General features: G+C 40.5%; 1 protein-coding gene across 5 annotated transcripts in view; it reads left to right on the top strand.

Moving 5' to 3' along the window:
* The window catches only part of ctnnd2b (catenin (cadherin-associated protein), delta 2b), a 77,880-nt gene extending 50,409 nt beyond the window's left edge, over positions 1 to 27,471 (top strand). For 3 of the 5 annotated variants that reach the window (XM_053493877.1, XM_053493893.1, XM_053493868.1), the window contains 13 exons: positions 913 to 1,045; positions 1,662 to 1,875; positions 4,100 to 4,283; positions 9,861 to 9,978; positions 10,729 to 10,914; positions 11,426 to 11,620; positions 13,666 to 13,816; positions 14,557 to 14,773; positions 15,616 to 15,700; positions 17,714 to 17,840; positions 22,753 to 22,884; positions 23,219 to 23,295; positions 24,904 to 27,471. In XM_053493877.1, coding sequence (XP_053349852.1) covers positions 913 to 1,045; positions 1,662 to 1,875; positions 4,100 to 4,283; positions 9,861 to 9,978; positions 10,729 to 10,914; positions 11,426 to 11,620; positions 13,666 to 13,816; positions 14,557 to 14,773; positions 15,616 to 15,700; positions 17,714 to 17,840; positions 22,753 to 22,884; positions 23,219 to 23,295; positions 24,904 to 25,149 — 2,065 coding nt within the window. In that variant the 3' untranslated portion in view covers positions 25,150 to 27,471. The remainder of the gene's footprint in view (positions 1 to 912; positions 1,046 to 1,661; positions 1,876 to 4,099; positions 4,284 to 9,860; positions 9,979 to 10,728; positions 10,915 to 11,425; positions 11,621 to 13,665; positions 13,817 to 14,556; positions 14,774 to 15,615; positions 15,701 to 17,713; positions 17,841 to 22,752; positions 22,885 to 23,218; positions 23,296 to 24,903) is intronic. The other 2 variants (XM_053493902.1, XM_053493885.1) reach the window with 1 other exon arrangement.

The following is a 27,471-nucleotide window of genomic DNA, read 5'->3' as shown; positions in this document are numbered from 1 at the left end:
GCATTTTCCTTCCTATTATTTAAACCTAACACCTTTAGTGTTGGGGAAAAAAAGACTTTTTTTTATTTTGTTTATGACCAGGGCAGTAGGAAAGGGCCAGAGAGGGGATGAACAAACAGGAAAGGAAAGACGCCTTGGCCTGTTGGTGTACAGCATGTGTGTTTCTCTCAGCAGATGTCAGAATAGCATGCTGCCTTTGTCTTTGCAGCTTGCATGTGTTCCCGTTAGAGACGGTACAGCATAAGCAGCATTCTGTGCTGCATCGTTAGTGCCCTGTGCATGAAGCACCAGGCAGAGGCTGAGCCACCTCCAGGTTGCTGCGGGATATTAATAAGACGAGCAATGGCATGGAGCAATCATACAGGCTGGAGCAATCACCGATGATGGAGGCTGTCAGCGTTGGCAGGATGTTATACCGTGAATTTTTTATTTCTTTTTTTTTTTTTTCTCAAAAGAGAATAAAAAAAAATGTGATTGATCCATTACTGATGTCTGGCATATTTCAGTTGCTCATGTCTTATTTCCGTCTTTGATTGTGTTACCCAAAACCATTCTACTTCATACTGTATTTCACAGCTTAATTGGTTTTGTTGCTTAAAAACCATTCCCTTATCAGTTTGTTTGGCATTTCATAAAAAAAAAAAAAAAAAGCTGTCCAATTCACAAAGAAAAGCTAGATTCTGATGCAGACGTCTAGTTAGCGGCGAAAGCTACCGTCAGACGGGGAAGATTATTCTTGCCGTACGTTCTTTAAAACACAACTGTCGCAGTAAAGTTTTGGTACAAAGCTTTTGATATTAGTGCTTTAATGATGTGGGATTCCTCGGCATGGTGTAGACTGTGTGTTTGTCTCTGTCTGTGTGTGTGTGTGTGTGTGTGTGTGTGTGTGTGTGTGTGTGTGTTCCTGTCCAGAGAGTTTGGTTGGAGGGATCCTGAGTTGCCTGAAGTGATCCAAATGCTACAGCACCAGTTCCCATCTGTGCAGTCTAACGCTGCAGCCTACCTGCAGCATCTGTGCTTCGGAGACAACAAGATCAAATCAGAGGTAAAGCACACGCCCACATATGCCCAGACAGCACGCTATGATTTCATTTTAGTTTCAGAAATTTTACCGTATTATATAGTCGATTTGAGTTTTATTTGATAAGGAAGCTGCTGCAGCCAGAAGAGGCTCGGAAACGCACACATTACATGGACTGGTGTGTCTGCTTCTGGTTAGCAATGCCCTTTGCCTCTCATTTGGGCTTTATTTAAATTGCTAATTACCAGTTAATTAGCTATGTAGCAGTTACATTCACGGGCCATTTTATCAGCGCGAGCTACCCTACAGTAGGCCATTCCGTGCGTAGACAGTCACTGATTGGTGCCCATCTGTTTCTATGCGGTTCCGTTTCTCGCCCATTTATCACTGGAAAGGACCACCAAGGGAGATTTAATTTGGGTGGTGCATCATTCTCACAACAGCAGCAACACTGATATGGTAGTGTCAGTACACGTATATCACTCACAGCAGTCGGTAAAAAAAAAAAAATACACATGTAGCGGAATGCTCGGAGGATATAAAACACTCCCGCAGATAAACAGACCCAGATTGAATTAGATATCGAAACGGGCAGGTAGGAGTAGTATAGTAGTTTATTTTGTCGCGCTGTTCGCTCCAGATACGTCGACAGGGCGGCATCCAGCTACTGGTAGACCTGTTGGATCACCGGATGAGTGACGTGCACCGCAGCGCTTGTGGCGCCCTGAGGAACCTGGTCTACGGCAAAGCCAACGACGATAACAAGATCGCACTGAAGAACTGCGGGGGCATCTCGGCCCTGGTGCGCCTCCTCCGCAAAACCACAGATGTGGAGATCAGAGAGCTGCTCACAGGTATGTCTTAGTGTCCTCCGATCTCTAGATCACCTTGTATAGTATTTCTCTCACTATCCTTTATTGTATTGCATTTTAAAGGCAATGCCTGATTCGTTCATTAGCTCTTATTGAATTGAATTATTTTCTGCCTGCAGCTGAGCACAGCAACTTTTAGATGCATAGTTAATGATCTGCTAATTGGTGACGATTATAGTAATTACTGACAGACAATGCAGGTACTTAACATCACACTGTGTAAAACTTTTTTTTTTTTTCCTAAGGTTTGTGAGATATAGAGACTTTCTTTAACGCTTTGTTCAAGGTTTTGAGTAAAAGGTCAGTCCTCATTAGCCCTTCTTTAGACACGAGAGAAAGCGGGGCTTTATTTTTTCCAGCACAGACATTTCATAAATGTCAAACAGAAAATTTAGGAAATGCTTTCATAAGAGGACATCATTCACCAGGGTTTAACACGGGCATTAATCAACACATCCATCAACATAATAATCAAGTTCAGAGCAACAGTCTAGGCACTTAAAATTTATAGAAGCAAAATGCATTCGAGCCAAAGGGCGTGTTTCATTAAAAATCCCTGCACGGTGTAACCGCTGCCTTAGACACGGCACAGGAAAGTCTTTTTATATAGAATTTCAGCTGATTGAGGTCTTGGGCTTTTCACGCAATCAGTGCTTTGAACAGCAAACATAGTTTTAGGTAAAGAGTTGTACTGCCATTTTCAGTTCCCTCCCAAAAGTACCGGAATGGCGCGTTCTTTTTGTTTTTGCTCCACTATGAAGATATTTGGGTTCATGATCGGAAGATGAATATGAGAGATTCAGGTATATAGTGGTACATCGGGATATCAATTTTATCTATTCCGGAGGTGAGTTCTTAAGGCGAAAGTTCCATTCCAGCCACCTAAAGATATTACCAATATTATAATCATATTTTTGCATATAAGAACTATTAAAACATAAAAAAAGACATGTAGATCAAGTAAAATATGGAATAAATAGACAATAAACCTTACTTAACTTTAATTTATGATTTCTCTATGATCTGAAACGAAATTGGAAGTTGCTCTATTTTACTCTTGCTGTGGTGCTTGCTAACATTCTTGTTTGTTGAAAATGCTGCGAGGCCGAGGCAAATTTCCTCCGAGTTCTTAATGCGAAAATTCTTATGGCGGGTTGTTCATACAGTATGTCGAGGTACCACTACTGTATAGTTACATCTTGATGCGTTAAACAACCTAGAACGTTGCACCTTTGTTGAGAGACCACCCAATTTTTTTGTTGTGCAAAAGTATCGGAACAAATAGTCTGAAAGTAAATTAAAGTAAATAATGGTTCATGTTTAGTTGCGTATCGCTTGCTTGGATCAAGCATCAACCAAGACATCATTCATCTTGTTGTTGTTCTTTTGTGATGCCTTTTCAGTCTTCTTTCAGTTGTTGTTTGTTTTATGGGTTTCTCTCCTCAATCCCCGCTTCAAAAAATTTAATTGCATGCTCAGTTGAGTTAAGCTCTGGTGATTGACTTGGCAACTCCAAAATCTTCCACCTTCCCCCCCGATGAAGTGCTTTGTTGTGTTGGCACTGTGTTTTGGGTCATTGTCTCGGTGTGAAATGAAGTTCTTGTTAATTAAATTAGATTTTTCTACATGTTGTTGATGTCCCTGGCTGTTGCTTTTGAAGGTTTCCTTCACATATCCCACAATGCATCTGCTACTGTTGTTTTCCCTGGCCAACCTTCTGGTTGTTTGTACATCTGTGGTTCGTTTTGTTTTTCCTATAGATGGCTTCTCTGGTCTTTATAGTGGTTTATTCTTTTCAGGTGGAGCCCAGAGCTTAGACCCGGAACAAACATTCAGAGCTATTAATTGTGTAAACAGTCTAACAGGAGACACGTAGGCAACAAGAAACACCTGTCAGATACGTGTTCCAGTTTTTTTGATCATAGGTGGTTTCAAACAAAAGATGCCATGTTTGCAGTTGTTTAGCACATACAGATATAAATATTCAAGAAAAATCAGACCTGACATTTAGATGAATCGTCCCTTCTTCTGATCTCCAACCAGAATGTCTTTAATAACTATCAAAAACAAACTAATTGTTCTTGCCGTTCCAATACTTTAGGAGGGAATTGTCTGTTGCTATGCTAAAGCAGTAAGTTTGTGACATTTCTCTGCTGAAGACATGCTTGATTGATGGGTATTTTGGGGCGTGGCTATGCATGTGCAGGGGTGCTATGGAACTTGTCCTCATGCGACGGGTTGAAGATGCCTATAATCCAGGATGCTCTGGCTGTGCTCACCAACACCGTGATCATTCCGCACTCTGGCTGGGATTCCTCACCTCTCCAGGACGAGCGCAAACTGCACCTCCATTCATCTCAAGTGCTCCGTAATGCCACCGGATGCCTCAGGTAGCGTGTCGAATATACACACACACACACACATACATGCACTAACACATACAAACACAGACACGCACAACAAAAATTGAGGTTTTAATTTTAATATCCATACACTTGCGAAACCAACTAGTACTTGGTATGAAATCGTATTGCTAATTAAGCAATATCACATTAGAGGGAGTGCTGTTGTGCTGGAATATCATCACGGCTTTGACAGCACAACCTTGAGTCTGATATTGCATTAATACAACATTGTTTATTATCAACAGATTATGATTAATTTCTTTATTTAACCAGTTATTTTGCTTGGACAACACGTATCCTGACAGTTAGTGTAATATTAGGGGTAAAAGTTGTTTCCACTTCTTACCGTTATTACGTAGCCAAAAAGTGAGAAGAATAAAACATGGAGGTGGTGGACAGTCCTGAGTACAATCTTCTACTGTAAGTTTGTTTGTGTTCCTATTTATTTCCCTTTAGAATATCAATGGAACACTAGTGCGCTAGGGTTCACCACCCAATGTCACACACACACACACACACACACACACACACACACCAAGTAGTGCCCTTGATCAGGGGTTGAAGAGCAATTTGAAATTCAGCCTCGTGTTAGAATCTAGTTGTAGCTGTAAAATAAAAGAACGCAGTTGGTATAGAGGCATTACGGAATGACGTGGAAGCAATTATTAATTATTAATTATTATTACAGACCTACTTTCACCCATGCTGCAACCAACATTTAGTGTAATTGAGAGTTCTTAGAACAGTTATTAGGGATGGGAAGTGATCCATACAGTTTGGTTAAACGTCCCAGTCACAGATCAGAATAGAGGATTTTTGTTCTATCACTTGTTCAGGTGGGTCTTTTATTCTTATGCTTTATTTATATTTATATTACCCTGTGTGTATACGTAAGAAATTCAGTGCAATCACATCTTTTTTTTACTGTCTCTATTCCTGCTGGATATCTGGAATTAAAATAATCTATCTATCTACAGTATCTACAGTATCTGTCTCTCTGTCTGTCTGTCTGTCTGTCAGTATGTGAATTTTGATTTCCCCTAAGAATTAAACAGCCACACGAACAGGACATTATACACATAGTGTGATACAGGCAAGCAAAAGATTTTTTTTAAATCTGTAGCTTCTCGACAAAAGACTAATATATGCTGAGCACTAACACGAGATTTATGAAGGTAGCGTGTAATTAGAAATCTCCTTATGTAGCTTTGTATTACTGCTTAGCCATTGGCTTATAGGCTTAGCCATTGTTGTTCTATTAGGTGCGTGTATTTGTGTGTGTGTGTGTGTGTGTGTGTGTGTGTGTGTTTGGGCACTGTGTACAAGAAGCCCCTTTTGAAAAGTTAGTGGCTAAACAATATTATGCCTGATTGAAATGAATTTTCACATCCTGGAAATGTCACCGCGTATTGAGTTCTCATTGTACATATTACAGTCGCTCGATAGTTCCTCTAATTTGCTAATGAGCTTGGTGGCCTTTAGGAAACACCACTGCTAAATGTAATTGGTTTGGGTAAGTAGGTTTCAGACCTGTTTTGATAAATTGTCTCAGCTTCGATTACTGTGACAAACCATTTTAGTTTTTTGGTTTACAACATGTTCAGGTATGACTAGAAGTGATTAGCGCTTTGGTGGATTAGGTTAGATTAGATTAGATTAGATTAGATTAGATTAGATTAGATTAGTAGTGTATCAACCATATTCTTTTTGATCCGTGTCACCAGTTGTATTTCTTTGTTTTGTCCATCCGTAGGGAGGAAACAAGTATTTAACACTTAAAAAAGCAATGCAACTTAAAAAAAAAGGACAGTGTGGTTTTCAATTGGTTGAAAGCCATTATTAGTGCGATGTCACTCAGCATCTGAAAATAGCTCACTGCGTCTTTGTTTCAACCACTTTGCACTTATCAGTTCTTAACATCAAGGCACCGTAATAAACGAATGAATAATTAGAGTCATATAGAGATAGTCAAAATGATATTTATGATAGGCTGCACGGTGGTGTAGTGGTTAGCACTGTTGCCTTGCACCTCCAGGGTGCGGGTTCGATTCCCAGCTAGACTCGATTCCCGTCTCTGTGTGTATGGAGTTTGCATGTTCTCCCCGTGCTTGGTGGGTTTACTCCGGTACTCCGGTTTCCTCTCACAGTCCAAAGATATGCAGGTTAGGCTAATTGGCATTCCCAAATTGCCCATAGTGTGTGAATGTGTGAGTGTGTATATGTGTGTGTTCCCTGCGATAGATTGGCACCCTGTCCAGGGCGTACCCTGCCTCGTGCCTCCTGGGATAGGCTCCAGGTCCCCGTGACCCTGAATACAGAATAAAGCAGTATAGACAATGAGTGGGTGAGATATTTATAATGATTAAAAAAGCTGTGTAGTAGCAATGGCAGTAAGATCACTAGAGTAAATAAACGCGCTTTGACAGTTATCAAAGGAAGTGATGTTTAAATCCACATAATAATAGGTATACCTCTGCTATTCACAGCTGACACCTGGGTCACATCAGACAGCATGAAGACCATTTACTTCAAACAGCAGTGTGAATAAGTCTGTATGTCTGCTAATGGACTGGGTGCTTAGTTATGCTAGAAGGAGTGAGGTTTTAGGTTTGACTACACTGCCTGGCAAAAAGAAATCAGTATCAGAAAGGTCAAATTGTTGGCCTGCATCAATCATAGTAAACCCTGACGAAAATGACTGGGATTGGATTCCATTTATTACTGGAACCCAGAGGAATAGTGCTGAACTGAAAAAATCATGAATGATTGAAATTATTAAAAATCACTTAAACACTTGGTGAAGTTTCATCATTAAAAAACATCTGTGGTAGAAATCACCTGCGATGGATTGGTACCCTGTTCAGTGTGTACCCCGCCTCATGCCCTGTATACAGGATGAAGCGGTTATAGACAACGAGTGAGAGGGTAGAAATTACAGCTATGTTTATTAGTGAAAGAGGCTTGGGACTGAACAGCTGTGTGGCCCTAAAAAGAACAATTATTATTGAAGCCAGACGTACAAAAGACAATTTGCAAGAAAACATTTGCTCCCACATCAATCACGGCTCTACAGCCAATCAGGGGCGTCTGTGAGCTCAAACAAGCGGAAGGAGCGGGTAGCGCTGTCCTCCGAGTGTGTTACGCCGCCCCCGATGGTTCGTGATAGAGCAGTTCGAAAAGATGCGGTCAGCTGGAATCACATGATTTGGTGGAAACACGGGATAGTCTTCAACCCTCCCGCCTTAATGTGGGAGCCCCCTAGTGACGGGGAGGAATTGAACGCGACTAAATAACTGGACTTTGGAGCAATGGAGAAGGGTCATGTGGTATGATAAGTCCAGATTAATGTTATGCCAGAGTGACAGGGACATGAGAGTAAGAAGGAGAAGAAGATAACCCCTTATGCAAAGTGCCCCCAATGTCTTATGATCTGGAGTTGCTCCAGTTGCTCAGCTCCAGACTCGGCAACGTTATTTGGCAATAATTGAATGACCTGAATATACTGAAGGACGAGGTTATCAAATCTGTGGAGTTTTCCTTCCCTGGGAGCACAAGGACTCACACATGAGTTAGCCACCACATTGTGCACCATAATGAAAGCTAAAGGTGGTCGAAAGAAATATTACTGAGTGTGACTGTTTTTCTCAGTCCAGACATTGTATATGATATCATTTAATTCATGTGGAGAGGGGACGTGTGGGATGTGCTTATAGGCATCGAAGGTCGCCAGACACCAGTGCAGTGTTTATATTTCCAGGCTGATAGAATAAAAGGAAGGCAGACAGACAGCGTGCCTCACGTCGTTCATATTCCAATGTTTTTGGCTTTAAAATCTGCTTTTATAAACATGACATTGTAAAAATGTATGTTTATTCAAGTTATTTGAAATTTATTTGACGAGGCGCTTTAAATAAATCAATCGAAATGATTTATTCAAAATAGTAAAACGGATTATTCTGTTTGCTTAAATACAGCTGACAGACAAGGTTTTTGTGTGTGTGTGTGTGTGTGTGTGTGTTCTGCCTGATGGTGGCCATTAATAGTTTTTTATATAAAATAGCACACTTCAAAACCTGTTTCTTTATTTTTTCCCTGCAGAAACCTCAAGCAAAAAGACCTTTAACTTCACTTTAATAAATTTTTCTTTTTTGCCTTCTCAGTGTTTCTTTTTCCCAGACCTTCGATGGCGCCGTCTCTCCTTAGAGATCTTCTTCAGATATTGGAGAGCTTGCTGAATGCTTATCTTTAATTTGCTCATTATTGCAGCGCCTGTGTAAATTAGGATGTGTTTTATGTATATTGGTGTACAATATGGAGGCACAGTTGCTTAGTGGTTAGCACTGTGGTCTTGCACCTCCAGGGTCCGGGTTCGATGGTCGATTCTGCAGTGTGTGAATGTTAACCGGACTGGTCCTACCACGGTTGTAAAAATGGGAATAAATACACGGGTCGCCATTGGCCTGCACGGTCCCTAGTTGGACTACAGATTTGAGGTTTCCATATGCATGCATATAAACATATATATAGGTGACTAGTGAGCCTGGGCCCCTTCATTATTTGCACTCAAATCACAGTTTTGTCACAATTTCACGAACCAGACACGGGTTCCTTTGATCGTCGTTCAACGTGGGCAAATCTGCACTTGTTTCTATGCTTCGGCTTTGATGAATAAAGGCCAACGTGATTATGGAGCTGGCGTTGGGAATCATTTGGCACTTAGTCAGACATTTTGCTTCTGATATATGTGGGCCGTTCTTGTATATGTGGCCAGAATATCCCGTCTACAAAGAATAATGAGATCACAGGTAGTGCATTTGCCTGCTTCGGCATTTTTGGGGAGGGTTTTTATTAGTTTAAGCCATATGGGCCATGTCTGCATTTCGATGCATCATCATTATCATCTATAATCTAGTAGGCGTGCATAGTTTTTACATTCTGGAGTGTGTGTGTGTGTGTGTTACTTCCACTTATATTGATATTTCTTCCCACTGCTCAGGTTACAGATCAGATACTTTTACACATACTTTTACCTTGTGCTTTCCTTAGCCTTATTAACTATTCAAACCCATCAATAACTCTAGCACAGACAGCTCCCACTCAAGTTCAAGGCAGCTGGACAGCGGCGGAGGAAATGCAGAGTCACGCTGGAAGCGAGCTGGCTGGCCCGAGCTCTCCCCAAAGCCTCGTGTGCTAATTAATCTGTTTCACGGTTGACCGAGGCTCTGGGAAACCAATTGAATATTTAACGGTCGAGTGCCGCTGCCACAGCACCTGCAGGAATGGGGGGACTTTTCTAGCGCCAGAGGAATGATGATGTAGCCTTTGATTTGGCACGTGGTAGGCCGCGCTCTAATGAGCCCTCCACGACCATGCATGCTTGCGGGTAATAAAATATTCCAATAGCAGTAGATACCTCGCGTCATATCGATGACAGATTCCATAGAAGGATTTTTTTTTTATGTGCATTCATCATTTCTGTTTTGTTGTTGAACACTTGTCAGAATAAAGTACAAAAAGATTTCACAAAGATGCACAAAACCTCAGGTTACCTGTGCTCGACAGGAATGTGAGCTCGGCGGGAGAGGAAGCACGACGCAGGATGAGAGAGTGCGAGGGGCTGACGGACGCGCTGCTCTACGTCATTCAGACCGCACTGGGGAGCAGTGAGATTGACAGCAAGGTCTGAATCTTGGTGCTTTTTTTTTTGTTTTAACATGCACAACATTCTGAGCAATCTGGTACTCTTGGTGTGCTCTGCAGCCGAAGCACTTAACATTAGTCTTTCCTTTAATGCAATTGTAAAGTACAGTCAGATCAAAAGAAAGTAAGGGTGAAGCACAGATATAATTACGCGTGTAAGGGAAAACAGTGGATTCGGGCTCGACTTGAGGCATACAGCAGCAGTTAGCACTGAGAGTGATTGTGCATTCCATTCTCACCATTGTATTAGCAGTAACAGTATTAAGAGCAGAGGCTTGTAATTGCACAGATTAACTTCGACACGTCTTATAATTCAGTCTCCACTTTTCTCGCATCTTAAGAGCTCTTTCATCCCCGTCAAGGTTTCTGAAATACATGAGAACCAGTCAAAGAATTAGAAAAAACAAACTTAAATCCCCTGAAACAAAGCAAGGACTCCGCCTTACTGCTCAGCGGAATAGGATTAGAGCCCTACACTGGACTCCATCCAGAGCACCAGTCTAGTACCTATTAACGACATCATTGCAGTAATGCTAAGGTTTTTTACATTTCAAAAGTTTATTATTATTATTATTCTTATCATGCATTAAAAAAATTTAAGATTAACAATCATCAATGTACAGTATATAGAAGTAGCTTGATTGCAAGCTGTTAATTAAAGCTCCAGCCTGGCACGTCATCTTTCTCTTGGATTTCTTTTTCCCTTGTGCGTTCTTTATTTTTATTAAAGACCGTAGAGAACTGCGTGTGCATCTTGAGGAACCTGTCGTACCGGCTAGCGGCAGAGACGTCTCAGGGGCAGCAGCTGGGCACAGACGAGCTGGATGGGGTGCTGTGCACTGACGCCAGCGGGAAAGACGCCGAGAGCTCCGGCTGCTGGGGCAAGAAGAAGAAGAAAAAGAAGAGCCACGATCAGGTGGGCCACAGGCACGAGTACCGCAGCTGCTAGCAATTAGCACCACTTAGCAGCGCTGCCATTCAGGCAGCCTGCGTCGCCAATCAGCCCTCTTCCAGCAGATAATTACTTACTTTAGAGAGCTGATTTCATTTAGGCTCTGAAAACAGTAGGAATAGAAAGGCCATTGGCCACATTCTCCCCGCAGCCACATGGGTTCAACAGGAAGCTCCAGGGCTGTCTTATCTCCCACCCACGTGACTTTTAAATTAAATTCCCAGAAAATGCATTTCAGGTGACAGGTCATTGCATATCTGACAGGGTGACGACGGAGCAGCTGCTTCATCAGCACACCTGGATTTCTCAGCTTGTCGCACAACAGATTAGCACCTCGCTTAAAACATTTGCATGTATTTTGTCAGCCTCCAGATTACGACTTTCCCTTTAACAAGACGCCGAAGTCAATGGACTTCTCTAACGCAGCCCTATAAACCGAGTGTGTTAATGAGGTTCGCTCTTCCTGTGCTCTCAGTGGGACGGCGTCGGTCCTTTTCCAGACTCCGGCGATCCTCCGAAGGGGCTGCAGATGCTCTGGCACCCGTCCATCGTGAAGCCGTACCTCACGCTGCTGTCAGAATGCTCCAACCCGGACACGCTCGAGGGCGCTGCAGGGGCTTTACAGAATCTGGCGGCAGGCAGCTGGAAGGTAGGCCCCACCCCGAAGCCAGTGAGTAACTCCACCCTCTCAAAACCACAGCCCAACTGGGTCAACCTGCACTCCTAGTGACACAGACATCGAACATTCGCACAGCATGAGCCATGCCTTCATGATGCTCCAACACAAATCCTAACCAGGCGGAGTTCTAGCTCTTCATTCATCACACAGCTGTCTCTGGCATACATTTAGTACTAGCTTCTTAATATATATGTACTTATATATACTCAAGTCCAAATTTCTGTCTCTCACCTATATTTGCTGGCCACTTTATTAGGAATGGCTGGGCAGGTCCTCATTCAAGCGAAGATCCGATCAGCCAATCATGTCGCAGTAGCATGGTGTGTAAATTAAACAGGTGCAGGACAACAGGGATTTTCACAATGCACAACGATTTCTCGAGGTTAACACAGAATTTCCGTGCTGCAGCTGTAAACGCTTTGTTTGTGAAAGAGGTCGAAGGAAAATGAGGCATAGTGCTGATGTCTTAGTGCTTGGGCCCAGAAAGTCCCTGGGAAGAAATGCGTTTCAGAAAACACAGCACATCAAACCCAGAGGAAGCTGTGCAGCAACAGGAGAATACAATTCAATAAAATTTTTATTTATATGGCGCTTTTATCAAAAATAGTCATTGTCGCACGGCAGCTTTATAGAATCAAAAGAAAACTAGGGCAAAGAGTATAAAGACCGCATTCGGCCAAAAGGAATCTGAGGCTACAGTCGCCTCTATCCTGGTCAAGAGTGGAACCTGATGCTGTCTTCTGCGGTTGTAGCCCATCCACCTGTGGGTTTGATGTGTTTCTGCGATCATGTTTGCGTTACTGTAGCCGTTCTGTCAGCTCGAAGCAGCCTGGCCTCTCTCTCATGAGCAAGCTGTTTCCGCCTGCATAACCGCCGCTCACTGTATGTTTTGGGCTTTTTTTTTCACAACATTCTGTGTGAACTCTAGAGACTTCGTTGAGCGTGAAAATCCCAGGAGATCATCAGTTTCTGAAATAATCAGACGAGCCCATGTGGCACCAAAGAAACGTGTCACCGAGATCACCTTTTTTTCTATTTTCTGATGTTTGATTTAGACTAGTGCTGTCAGTCTATTAAGTCATAGTCTGCGATTAATCACGATTAATTGCAGTTTTAAAAAACTCAGATGTACTTGTATTGTAAATTTGCAATGCTGGAATAAAGTAATGCCAGATAGACTCGTTAGAGGAAACAGATTATGTAGTTTTATAATATCTTAAACATTAAAAGGAAAGTCCCTCGAATGAGATCGGCACTGCATGCAGTGGCCGGGTAGTATGGGGTGTGGCAATCCATCGTCAGCGGGGCTTGAACACGGATACTTAGATCCTCAAAAATAAATAAATCAATGAAACAACGAAAAGCCTCGAACCCGGATCCTCAGATCCCCCGCCCCCCAAAAAAAACCAACCAAGAGCCTTAGCCACCTGAGCCACCACTCCCATATCTTGCTTTTAAAGTGTTCCTTATAAAAAATAGTTCCTTTTGAAGATAGTTCAAGTGCACAACTTTGGTTTTATCCAAACTTTCATCTCAAAGCTTTTTATAATAAAACTTGCCAATATCACACATAGCCGGGGACCCGTGCTGCAATTATGGGAAGCCATTAGGGTCAAACTTGGACATATGATTAACTTTCTAAATTAACCACATGCAGCCCTAATTTAAACACTAGCTCGAGCTCTTGCACCTGTCCCTGCATGATTTTATGTAACACAATCCTGATAAATGATTGGCTGACTGGTTAAATAAATGCACACGTATAGGTGTTCCTATATATAATAGACAATAACAAGTTCTCTAATCAAAAAATATTTCTGATCGAAACTGTTTGACTAAATAACTGTTTGCACGTTTGTCTGGAAGCTCAAGAAGAATGTAGCCATGACATAATGGAGCCCTGTATGTCCGAGTTTGGGATCATCTTTAAACTATCACACACACACAAACCATGTAGAGTTTAAGAATCTGAACCTGACTTGCTTTATGTGACTTGCGAGCTTGTCTAAAGCTTTTATCCACTGTGTGTTTTGCAGTGGTCAGTGTATATCCGGGCAGCTGTGAGAAAAGAGAAGGGCCTCCCTATCCTGGTTGAGCTGCTGAGAATCGATAACGACCGTGTGGTGTGTGCCGTGGCCACGGCACTCAGGAACATGGCTTTGGACGTGAGGAACAAAGAGCTCATCGGTACGTTCGGGGAAAGGAGGGCTGCATGCTTTAGAGCAAACGTTTTGTATTGTTACCCCAGTGAATGGTACAACATGCAATAACAGTTCTTTGTAAAACATTCATTGTATTCTCTAATTGCTTTTGCTCTGGGGATTGTAATATCTGTTCGTGTGTGTGTGAGAGAGAGAGAGAGAGACTGTGTGTGCCTGCATAGTAAGTAATCTCGGTTATTTAATAAATGCAGCAAGCAATTCTGGTTATTAAATAAATGTACGCTAGCATGAGAGGTGTCACATTTATTGTTAGAAATGTTGCAGCAACAGACAATTATCGATCTTTGCAACCGCTTGCGTGCCGAGGTGCGCCTTGGAGTCTCCATGGTAACCAGTCAGTCTGGTCTCAGTCTAAGGCAGAGGCATGTGAGAAATAAAGAGCACGGATTCTGAGAAACATTCTGAAAGCATGCAGAAGTGAAGAAATCGCGCCTGAAATATTATCCACTTAGAAGTCCTTATAATATGAAATCTGATGAAAAACGTAACATTTAAAATGATATGTGTTATTTGAAAGTCTGAAACGACCTCCACTATAAACGCTGTACTGAGAGTGTTAACCTATTCGGGCCTGAATAGCAGCAGTGTGTCGGAATACAACACAGCTTGTACACGCCCACCTGCTCGAACCGTCCATGTTCCATCTGCCTGTAAACCAAAGCTCTCCTCTGTCTCTCTCTCTGTGGTTCCTGTGCTCCCCTAAAGGCAAGTACGCCATGAGAGACCTGGTCCACCGCCTGCCAGGAGGCAACAATAACAGCAGTGGCGGCGGCGTGGGAAAGAGCATGTCCGACGACACCATCACAGCCATCTGCTGCGCTCTTCACGAGGTCATTACCAAGAACATGGAAAACGCGAAGGCCTTACGTGACGCCGGAGGCATCGAGAAGCTTATAGGCATTGCACGCAGCAAAGGAGATAAGTATGTAATAGCAAAGCTTTCCAATTAAAAACATATAAATATACAACTCGGACGTGAAACAAAAGGATTATAGAGACACTTACAGGCTTACAGCAAAGCAGTTATTCTAGATATTATCGTACACATCCGTATAGAATGCTCGAGATGGTTATTTGTTTTGAGAGTGTTTCGAAAGGGGTTTTTAAATAAAATATTACTTTAATGCTAGCTATGGAATGAATGTCTTCTCTATTCCGTAACTTGCCCATGGAGCTTCTCTCATTGCAAGGTGCTGTCTTATCTCCCACTCAAATCATAATGGAGAAGTGCATCTGCACGGTAATTCCTTCCCCTCTGGCAGCGATGTTAACATGCAAGACCAGTGAGAGTCTGCTGTTCCATCACCTGCTTTAAGAATTCCTACAGATTTTTTTTTTTTAATGGGAACGAAAATTACTTTTACTGGCCATGGGCACAAGTGCAACTAAATACAGGATTGAAGTCATTTTTCATTCATCTTTGTCAATTTCGCAGTGAACTGTGGGTGTTTCGTTCAATGTATTCTCAACGATCTATACGGGTCTTTCTTGCAGGCTTTTAAATCATTTCCATTAAGTAATTAAGGCTGACATGATCTCAAGTTTTCTGAAGCTAATCAGGTTTTCTGTTTTACAATCCTGAACTCAATCCTGGCTCACCTCCACACATACAGTACAGACGTGACCATGCATTTTTACTCATTAACTGTTATTCATGTGGGATTGATAGATTTTTTTTGCATTGTATGAATGATCTTTTTGCTTATATTTAGATTTGCAGAGTATGCAGTTTCTAACCATTTTCACCTCGATGTTCCCCTGTAGACACTCCCCTAAAGTGGTGAAAGCCGCATCTCAAGTCCTAAATAGCATGTGGCAGTACCGGGATCTGCGCAGCCTGTACAAAAAGGTAGTGCATTCAAACAATTATATATATATATATATATATATATATATATATATATATATATATATATATATCCGATGAAACATTATCCTGCCTTTACTGTACATCTTTACCGCATTTGGCAGATGCTTTTATGCTAGAGCGGTTTGAAGTGCTTTGTAGTTTCAATCTAAAATGTTTCCTAATACAGTACTTGTATTAAAATAAGTCATGGTCTGTAAATGCTATAAAGTTCGAACCTGTAAGAAAGGTGTCAGTATAGCAGTAAAACAGTTTAAGTCCTGTGCTTTTTTTTTTTGTCTTAATCATTGTTTCAGTGTGATTGATTGTGGTGCAGAGACATACTGTAGATTTGCTCTACATTTTTATCCATGAAGGGCGAGGCAGGGCTGTAACATTAAACATTTGCTTATAGAGCAGCTAAGGACATATTTATTGATTGGTTCGTTCTGTCTGAGACTCTGATTGTGAGTACAAATATAGACATACAATGCACAGGAGAGTTTGCTATCAAAGAAACCGTGGACAATATGTTTAAAGTCTGTAAAAGATATACAGTGGGGGCCAAAAGTATTGAGACAAATGTGACCTTCAGTGCTGCAGCACTTAAGACCCAGAGATGGTTAGTCTTTTTTTTCTGTGTATATATATCCACTGTATATTTTTACATAAAATAAAATTTTATATATGAAATAAAATTCAGTTCTTCATATTGCCTAGGTCGTGCTGAAAAAAATATATATATGTCACTCTATAATGCACAATCCTGGGCCCTACTGTATATACAGAGTCAGCCAAAAAATTTATACACACTTCAGGAAAATAAAATCTTGTATAAATATTTGAATACTAACTGTATTGCTATACCTTATATATATATCTATATATATATATATAATAAATTGATAATAATACAATATATTAATATTATTCATACAATATACATAATATTTTTTCTTTGACTGAAGTGTGTATACTTTTTTTCTGACTCTGTATATACAGTAGGGCTCAGGATTGTGCATTATAGAGTGACATATCATTTTTTTGTTGGTTTGTTTGTTTCAGCACGGCTTATGCAGTATAATGAACTTATTTTATTTCATTTTAACCAACTCTGGTTGTTAACAAACTATGGTTGTTTTTAATTGTGTGACCAAGCAGTTGTTTTTTTTAAATATAATTAAATTGATTTGATTGATTGATTGATTGATTGATTGATTGATTGATTGATTGATTGATTGATTGATTGATTGATAAGTCATTGACGAATGCTGTGTTGCCAGCATGCATCTGTGCCACTTGAGTTTTAAGGGTTAGTAACATTTGTCCATATTTAAAAATTAGAGAATCATGATAACAACTTAAGTAACTTGTTATTTTATGCATTGAAATTGCTATACAACAATCGATATTTAGTATGAAGATCTTTATTCTTGTTGGATCCGGCTGGTCACAGAGTCAAAAAGACGCCTGCAGTACTCTGGTGTCACTCTCTCAAACCTTGCCTGCCTGATTGCTTTCTGAACATCATGCACATAAATTTCCTACTGAAGTTTGCAATTCACTTGAGAATTCTGTAGTTTTAGCAATTTTTATGCAAAGCTGGAAATAAAAGTCCTGCCACATATTTGGATATATTTCCATTCATAAACAAAACCAGATGATACTAATTAGCACAAATTTCATAATGGACAGATGGGTGAGAACCTAACTAGCAACACACCTGTTTTGTGCACAGGGACAACTAGAATATATGGGTTTGTGTTGTGCTAATACTTTCAGCCACCGCTGTAGTTGTAGGTGCAGTATATAAAGCTTGTCCTGATCTGATGACTCTAGTGACGGCTTTACAGGATGCCAAAGAGACCTGCTACTAAATCTTACCAGGGCTACAGCAGAATTGGGAGATAATTGGTTTACAAAGTATTTCCGAGCCATTCCAGTGTTTATTTCAAGGTAGTTAATACTGTAGAAAGCTACCTAGCTGCCCCAGTGACAGATTTGCATTATTTCCAGGATGGGTACTCTCAATACCACTTTGTGGGTTCATCCTCTACAATAGAGAGAGACAGACAGAGACCTTATTCTTCCTCTCGCACTCCGTCCATCTCTCCAGTGCGGAACTCGCACAATAACCGCTCAGGTAAGTGGAATTCTTTGAAACTTGATTCAAATTACTACCATAAACACCTTCTTCTGTAAAAAAAAAAAAAAAAAAAAAAACAGTCTCATCTTCTGCAGTATGAAAAAAGAGCTTGTTATGTAAGAGAGGGAATGAATACAGAATAAAATCCATGCATAGCAGTGAATGTATCTTGAAAGCATATAGTCATTTACATGTTTTTTTGTTTGTTTTGTTTTGTTTTTTTTGTTTTTTACGTTTGGTAGACGATGCCTCGCAGGAGGAATTACTAATGCAAGTGTGTAAGCAGACAAGTTTTGCCCAAGCTGCCGTAGACATTGGATTTTTTTATTTTATTCTTTTTTTCCACTGCAGACCAAAACTAAAGCAAGCTCTGAAGGCAACTTTGATTTATGCATCCTAGGCAAATTTTTGAATGGTCATTATTCACCTAGACATTGATTTTGACTTCCATATTTTTCACACTAGGCCCATTTTATTGGTGTACATAAATGGAAGAAATGGAGCTGGGTAACGCTGGACGAGTTACAGATAAACGAAACATTCTTATACATTTAGGACACACTCTGATAAATCCAGTTTTAAATGCTGTGTGTATTAACTGCATTTTCCCCCTTTAAAGTAATTTCTGAACATATTTTTATATTGCCTTTTGTAGCAACTAAATTACCGTATGAACAAAACATTCCGGCTCAGTCAGAGTGTATATATAGCGAGCCTATAGACCACCTTTCCCTAATGTAATTATGCTATATTTTTTTTTGCCAGCATGATTCAGTGCTAGATACTGCAATCATTAAAAATAATAACATGTTCACCCATGATGAATAGCTGACTGAATAGAGTTATATTTATTCCCGGCAATCTTGGGACAGCGTATAAGCAGTCGCTTTTTGTATCTCTTACATCTTTCAGTGTTGCTTAAGCTGCAGTTCTGATGGAGATGATGCGATGATTAATGCTTTTACATGTACAGTACTGTAAGCACTGTAGTAAAATCTCCTGATAGTTATTAAACAGGTAAAGACATTCTGGTAAGAGTTAATCGCACATGTGCACCGATCAGCCAAAACATTATTATTAATTATTTTCTTACAATGGCACCTGGAAGTGGGTGGGATATACTGGCTAAAAAATTGACCGCCTGGATTTAACTAAGCAAGTAGGTAAAAAACTACTGAAACCTGTAAGTATAGTGTTGACCCATCATGATCAAGGAAGAAATGTTGTCAGAAAAAAACAATTAAGTGATCCTGAATCAAAATATAAAAAACAACAATAAAACTCACAGCCATGTTTAATAATAAAAGTAATAGAATTTTCACATGGACAGTAAAAAGAGAACTCAAGGGATTGGGACTACAACAGCTGTGTAGCCCTAAGAAAACTGGAGAAATCATCATGGAGGTTGATGTGTTGGTTAGAGCAACTCCAAAACCTGAGCTCTTTGGGGATGTTTCCAGTCTGCATTGGTCAGGACCTAGCCAAAGTGGTCCAAGGAAGGAAATCTGGTGAACCAATGACAGGGTCCTGGGTGTCCAAGGCTTGTTAATGCATGTGGGGAGCAAAGACTGACCTTTGTAGTCCGATCCAATAGATGAGCTTCTGTAGCTCAGATTGATAAAACGGTTAATGCTTGCTCCGACAGAAACATGTTAGAACACAGTGCATCGCAGTTTAAGGTGTATGGGGATGTATATGGGGTGGACCCGTGTCCACCACCAAAAGCTCCTACAATAGGCATGTGATTGTCAGAACTTGACCAGAGAGCAATGGAAGAAGGTGGCATAGGCTGATGTAAAAGAAAATTAGATTCATCATGTAGATGGCCAGGTGTGAGTTTGCTTACCTGGGTAAGAAATGGCACCAGGATGCACTCTGGGATGAAGACAAGCCAGCGGAAGAAGTGTGATGCTTTGGGCAGTGTTCCTCTGGAAATCCTTTAATTCTATCATTTTAGATATAATTTACTTTAACATGTACCACCTCCCCAAACATTGGCCAAGTGTTTTCTGATGTCAGTGGCCTTTTTCAGCAGGATAATGCGCTCTGATACACTGTTAAAATGGTTCACAACAAAACAGTGAGTATGAAGTTGTTGACTTGGCCTCTAAATTCTCCACATCTCGTCTCTGGGATGTGCTGGATAACCCAGTCAGATCCATGGAGGCCCCACCTCGTCAATTACAGGACTTAAAGGATCTGCTAATGACGACTTGGTGCCAGGTATACGGCAACTTCAGAGGTCTTATATAGTCCATTTGTTGGTGGATCAGAGCTGTTTTGGCTGTAAAAGAGGGGCCTACTCAGTATAAGGCTGGTGGTCATAATGTTACAATTCATTGTTGTAGATATATAAATTTTTTCCCTAAGCAAGTCAACCGTGACAGTGGCTAAGGGGATAGCGTATAAACAAAAAAAAGCACATTTGCTTCTAATATAGGTTGCTGTCACTTCATAAAAAAATCAAGCAACTGCATATTATTAAGCGATATTGGACTTTTTTTATCTATTATTTTTTTATCCATCAGCCTACGCTAGAGTTTTTGTGGTAAAGTTATATCTTTTTCTCTGCCAGCAAGGATTTTCAGCAGTGACTTAACATTAGAGAAGGTGTCAGGGCAGGACAGATGTCAGGGAAGAAATGTAACTGTGTGCACACACTGCACAGCTTCACTTCGTTCTATTACGTATTTCATAGTCCTAGGATCTGTGCAAGGGGCTTGCACTTATGTCCTTCACACAACTGCCGCAAAGATTTCCTTCTGTGAATTAAACCTTATTTAATTATCTGCCAATGCAGCTTTACATCAACACACGGTGGCTGATCACCACCTCTCCTTAAACTGCCTTACACAATACGATCGGGAGTTATATGCCTATGGCAAGCTACCAGAGTATCCTGGGAGTACTACCTTTTTTATTAAAACAAAGTGTGAACGTGGCTTGGGTGTGGAATATTCACACATTTCTTTTAATAGCTTTTCCTTTTAGCAGTTACAATAAGCGAATCGTCAAACCAGGTCCGCGTCATTCCTAAAAAGGAGAATAATAGCTTTTGAAAAGAAGGGGGATCACAGTGTGTTCTGTTACTCATGCTTTAGTCATGGAGAGGTCACTAGAGGTTACTGATACCCTGTATACCACTACACCTTTTGAACCAAGAGCGACTATGACAGACAATACATCAGCATAATGAGGACACAAAGGGATACAGCTTCCTGCCAAATTGTCTTACTGCTTTTTTAGGAACTCCTCCTGAGAAAATACAGTTGGAAAAAGTGCAGTGGATTTAAATCGTACTTGAAGTCCACCAAAATCTTGACCTTAATTAGCATCTGTATTGCATCATATGGATTATATTACTCACTGGCCTCCTTCATGCTTCCGTGGCCCAAAAGAGCAAATCACCACGGCCATGCTCCATGATCTAGTTGAATGATTTAGCAGAAGAATGGAGATTATTATAACAGCAAAGAGGAGGCTAAATCTGGAAAACGCATACTATATGGGTATGAAGGTCATACATCCCAAAATATAAACTGTGGGTATTTGTAGGTATGTCATCCAGATCTCTTAATTACTCTTAATTAGGGTTTAAAAAAGATAAAATATACATATATATGTGTGGATCAGTATTTTTATCAAGCATTGATATTTTGCTGGTTGCAACACATAGAGATGGGGGTGTGTTGTTGTCACTTATTCTTTGTTTTACCTTTGAGTAATTCGATTTTTTAGCAGACCTTGTCAGTTCTAGTTACCTTCAATGGTTATTGACACAAATATGGCAAAAGAAGTGAAACAGATGCTCGGTATCCAGGACTCCGGGAAAATACTGGGGAAAAAACAAGCAGCTGTTAAGTGGTTGATAGTATTTAGAAACTGCTGAGTGTAGATACTGGTATCTGCTCATTCTTTAAATATTATCAGTATGTTATTTAGAGAGAACAAGGTCAATGGTTTACAGAAGCAGCGGCAACGGGAGCCGCACTGTTTACACACTCACCTTCACCACACTCTTATATCTTAGGTACATCCGGAGGATTAGTAATCGCATTCACATCTCTGACCATCTGGATTCCAATTCGTCTGGTAGAAAGTTTAGAGACGTCCTTGACACTGATCTGTCTTTTATTGTTTTTATGGTTGTTCTCATAAGCTCTCTCTCAAATTAAAAACTCTGACACGATCTTTAAAATAATTTTAACTTAAGAATTTACTTACGGGATGTCACTGCCAAAACCCATATTCAAACCCAGTCATGGAGGCACTTTTAGGAAGAAAACACATCTAATAACATTATGTCCTCTTAAACAACACTTTGTCTCCTTGGTTATCTCTTCAAAGTCGTTCCAAATTGTCTCTTAACCTTCCATGTTGTGTTTTCAGCTACAATGCTAAGTAGCTAAATGCTAAATAGAAACAAGGGTTTATACAGCCTGTATAGCGCACAAGCTTTACATTTTACACTTTTTGGGATTCAAACATTAAACAGTAATTAAGCAATTAATGAGAAGGCTTGAAATGTCAGTATTAATTAACATTACCTGCTCATCGAAACATAAAGCACAGCATATTACATAGCATTGTGTCATTAGCAACAGAAGCACTGAATGAACTAGCGCTAGCTAAATCCTTATTACCTTCTTCATCCATTCTCACAGACTTGTTTCATTATTATTTAATATGCAGTATGTTTTGATGGACTTGGTAACTCATTCATTCAAAACAGAACTTATCAGTAGCTAGGTTACACTTTTATCTTTTATTTAATTATTATTATTTTTTTTAATAATCTTTTTTTTTTTTTTTTTTTGCTTTGCCCGGAAACATTTGCACACTTCACACTTGCATACTGCTACACAGATGTGCTGATAAATATGTTTTTGGTTTGTCTGCCTGTTCGAAGCGAGTGCTCCAACCTCCCCTCGAGAGATGATGAGTCTGAAGGAGAGGAAGACGGATTACGAGTTGACTGGGACTAATCCCGGTTACCATAGCAACAAGGGTGAGCACACCTCCAGGAAGGACGCCATGGCAGGTAAGGCATGAGCAATACAGACTTTTTTTCTTCTTCTCTCTGCTCACAGGAGCACTAAACTTCCATCATAACTCGAAAACATTACCCAGCAGCAGAGACTGTAATCAGATAGCGAATGGGTTCGTATCCATTTGCACAGCTTTGTTGCCGTACCCGTTCCTTGCAGTGTGTTCATTACCTGACCCCATGCAGGTGCTTATTTGTTTAGACAGTTTGCCTGATTATAGACACAATGAATCCTGCCTCCTCCACACACACCCACACACACACACACACACACAGTATTGCCAGTCTGTGTGGAAACATTCATGAACCTGTTCTCACATGTGTGCAGCACAAATCTCCAGTGGGACTGCCACACTGTTCCGGGGTGCTTACGTTTCTCCCAGTGACGATCTCAAACATAACCAGGTAAGCAGTTTTTACCAGCTGCAAATACACCTGCAAACTAAACACCTTATTATTGCAGGCTTGAAGATGCAAAATGTTATGAAGCGAACTGCTTAAAAATAGCCTGGGACAGGCAAAATATTATATACAGTGTGTGCATGTATGTATAATACATGTTTCTTAAAGAGGGTTTTGATATACAGTAAGTCCCCAACATACAAACAAGTTTAGTTCCAAGAGCTCGTTCATAAGTCGAATTTGTTTGTATGTCCAACAACTATTGTCTATAGTGGGATATAACACAATTACCTATACACAGTATAAAACTAACATGTTCAATGATCTTGTCCTTTTTCTTTAGTCATGCCATCGGTTGAACAAATCATGTTATAAGAACTACCAATTTTTCACTTCGCTCCATACTCTCAATTATTTTAGTTAGTATTTTTGTTTAATTATTGCTTGCCACTTCTTAGCAGTACCAGCTTCATCGCCGAAGCTTTTACCCTTGCTACCGGACATCCTAGGATGTGGACAGGCAAACATGTGATCTAACTTCTGCGGGTAAACATGTGCGAACACGTGTTCATATCTTCGAGAGTTCGTAACTTGAATGTTCGTATGTAGGGGACCTACTGTATAACACAAAACATGCTAAATGTTGGTGTATCGAAATATCAAACATATTGCAGCCGTAAATGATTAAACAATTAAAAAATGACCATAAATGTTTTGAGATTGAGCACTTTCACACTGCAGGCCGAAGCACACATCCTGGTACATTTGCCCTAAAAATTTGGTACATGAAAAATTTGTATCATGCCTGGGGCATGGATCAGCATGCAGTGCTAAACTTCACTTAAGGTGCTTTCACACTGTGATTCAGCCCTGGGCTGGAGCACATATGCACATTTGCCTTAATATTAACGCTCTGTATCCGGATCAGCAAGCATACCTCTAGAAGAGGTGGCTTCGTACAGCATACTTGGGCACGGGCAAAAATTCAAACATGAGTGAGCGCGATGCCCAACCCCTCCAACATCTCATCCTCTGACTTACACAGCCATAACTGATAAAGTAGGAAGACACACGAAAGGGTCGTTGTTAAGATTTTTTTTTTTTCAGGTTGAGTATCATGTACTCTTCTTCCCCTTATGTTTATTGCTGTCACCTTCTGTATCAGAGAGCAAAAATATGCAAGTCTATTTGAGAATGGATCAATAAAACTGCTTTGCTGGGCAGTCGTACCTGGGCATGGTACAAATCAATCACGCATAGTGTGAAAGCAGCCTAAAAGAGACATCATATAATTATTCAAATCAAAGCCTCCAGTGTGCAGGTAAAGTGTCACACCATCTCAGCATGTATACGCCTGTCCTTGGGTCGGTCAAAAGGGATCTATAAAAATAAGAATATTTATCACTTAAGGTTTTCTTATGAAAAAAGAAAGAAAGACTAACAACATATTGAAGCATGGTGGAGGTAGCATCATGTTATAAAAATGCTTTTCATCAGCAGAGACTGCCAAGCTGTAGTATTTTCCAAAGGTATTTTAAATCCTGCACAGTCCTGAGACTAGGAGACCAAATTAAATGCTGATGTTATTCATCTTTGTCTTGTTCCTACCAGGTGTCTGCTCAAGGTAATCCATCAGAGGCCTACCCTCCCTTCCAGACTCCTCCAGGAGCTAATTTTGAGGAGAATTATTATGAGGACCAAGCGCATCAACGCCCCCCGGCAACCGTGGACGGCACCCTGCACCTCGGCCTCAAGTCCACCGGCAACTACGTGGATTTCTACTCAGCCTCTCGGCCCTACAGCGAACTCAACTATGAGACGAGTCACTATCCCGCCTCGCCCGACTCCTGGGTGTAGAGGCAGCGAGCAGGGCTGAGGATCAGGGCGAAGACACGCAGACCAGGAAACCAGCCCGCATGTGCATGAACACAACCGGACACACACACACACACACACACAAAACCAACACACCAACACACACCTTCAGTTCGAACGGAAGGCACCAATTCCAACTGAGCTCTAGATTCACCGTGGACATTGAGGACACTTTAACAGAGAGAAACGTTCTGGAGAAAGAAGGCAAAAGGAAGACGTTTTACTGAAGAGAACACGGAAGGTTCATAGAAGGTTTCGCGGAGCAGAGAGGATGAGGGGAAAGAAAATGTAAGCGTGATAGAAAGGAGATGGGGACATGAAGCACAAGAACGTCACACGTCAACACAAGCTGAGGAAATAGATCTGACACATTTTTAGGACATCTGTTTGAGTTTGACCTGCTTTTTATGGAGTGCTCTCTCTCTCTCTCTCTCTGTCTCTCTCTCTCTCTTCACAAGGAGATTTTTATCTTTTGGGTTCATTATTTTTATTTTGTATCTCCTCTTTTTAACTTCTTAATTCTAGTGTAAAGTATTTGTTGTATATTGCAGATGTAGATACAAGTTACGTTGTGTATATTACAGAAAACGAAAAAGAAAACTGGTGTGTCCTCCCATGTGGCTCATATTATTATCATTTTATTTGGTATATCTGGAAAACAGAGGAAAGGGATACTCCTGCAGTGTCTTCTTTAGGTAAGGTTGGTTTTTTGGCACCACAGAAATTAGGCTTTGATTTTAACATCTTTTTTATTACATTTTTTCGAGTACAGTGACATCACCATTCCATGCACAGGATGCTACACTGCCTGGCAAGAGTTTACCGAAATAACATTTTGCCTCTTTTTTTATTTTGTTGTTGTTGATGTTGTTCTGTTAGGGTTTATTGACAGGTGGCAACGAATCTCTGTTCTGTTCCACTATGCTTCCAGTGATCTGTGCTCTGTTTTTGTAAAAATGTGCCAAATGTGGTCATCCCCCGAACCAGCGGATCGCTACTGTGCTGACATTGAAGTTTACGTTCTACACCATCATCACTGGTTCCAACAATACTCATTTTTAAATGCCTTTTTTTTTTACATTCTTACAGCATATCCACGCACTGCGACAAGACTTGGATAACAATTGGAGAGACTCGGTGTCTTAGCACTGATGTCCCTTCCAAGATGTATAATTCATTTATGCTGTGTTGTAATATAGATGACTGAGCAAAGCAGTTTTTATTATTGTTATTATTATTATTATTATTATTATTATTTCCAGAAACCAGTAGTTTTTAAGCTCATCGTAGACTAATCTGTCAATAGATTATGAATATATATTATATAAATACAAATATAAATATATATAAATATATACTTTTTATGTGCCGATGTGGATGTCACCTAATGCAGCGACTTTGCAAAAGGAAAAGAAAATACTTGTAGGATTGCGTTCACGTTATTCTGGTCCTAAATTTCCTCCAAGCTGTTTCCCTCCTGTTGTTATGTTGTTGCCGTGTGGAGCAGGTGAGACCAGGGCTCCAGACACCCAGAGCAATGATGAGGCCAGGTTTCTAACATAGAAACGGTGCTAAAACACACACATGCGCGCATCATTTTTTTTTTTTTTTCTCCCTGGGTAACGTGTTTACTTTCACAATATTAAAGCTGTCTTGAACGGGGTTTCATCCCCAGAGTGAACGCGAGGGCCCCTAACAATGCCGTCTTCATGTTTCTATTAAAAAATACATAAATAAATAAAAAAAAACAATTTGCAACACTGCAAAAATTTGCTGCTAGTCTAGACTTGCTCCTAGAAAGAGTTATTTTCACTCACAGCTGCCCCCTCTCCTTTTTATCTCAGGATATCTTCTGTTGGTTCTGTAAGCGGCTAGGGGAAACGATTCTTCCCTCAGAGAGCAGGCCAGACTGAAAGACACTGCGAGTAGCAGTCATGGCCTCGCGTCAAGCTCTTATTTAACCTGAAGCAGTTCTGAAGTGTGGCGGCAAGCCCTGGTCTTCCCTCCGTATCATTTTGAGCTTAGAGATAACTGTCAGAGGCAAGGAACCAAATGATCAATCTCCTGAATTTGTCTCACATATCTTTCAGCACTATCAGTAGTAAACAAAAAAAAACACACACACACACACACACAAACACGAAACATAAAAAAAAATGCACAGTAATTGTGGAAAAAAGTAGACATGTCTGAAGACTTGTATTGGAAATGTAAGTACATTTTTATGTTGCTAGACAAAGTGTTTGAGAGAATTGTGAACCTTTTTATTGCCAGATTGCAACTGCTATAAGATATAAACTGACT

The sequence above is a fragment of the Clarias gariepinus genome, chromosome 1, assembly GCF_024256425.1.
Source record: "Clarias gariepinus isolate MV-2021 ecotype Netherlands chromosome 1, CGAR_prim_01v2, whole genome shotgun sequence".
NCBI classification, from domain to species: Eukaryota; Metazoa; Chordata; class Actinopteri; order Siluriformes; family Clariidae; genus Clarias; species Clarias gariepinus.
This window is presented reverse-complemented; position numbering and strand designations above follow the sequence as displayed.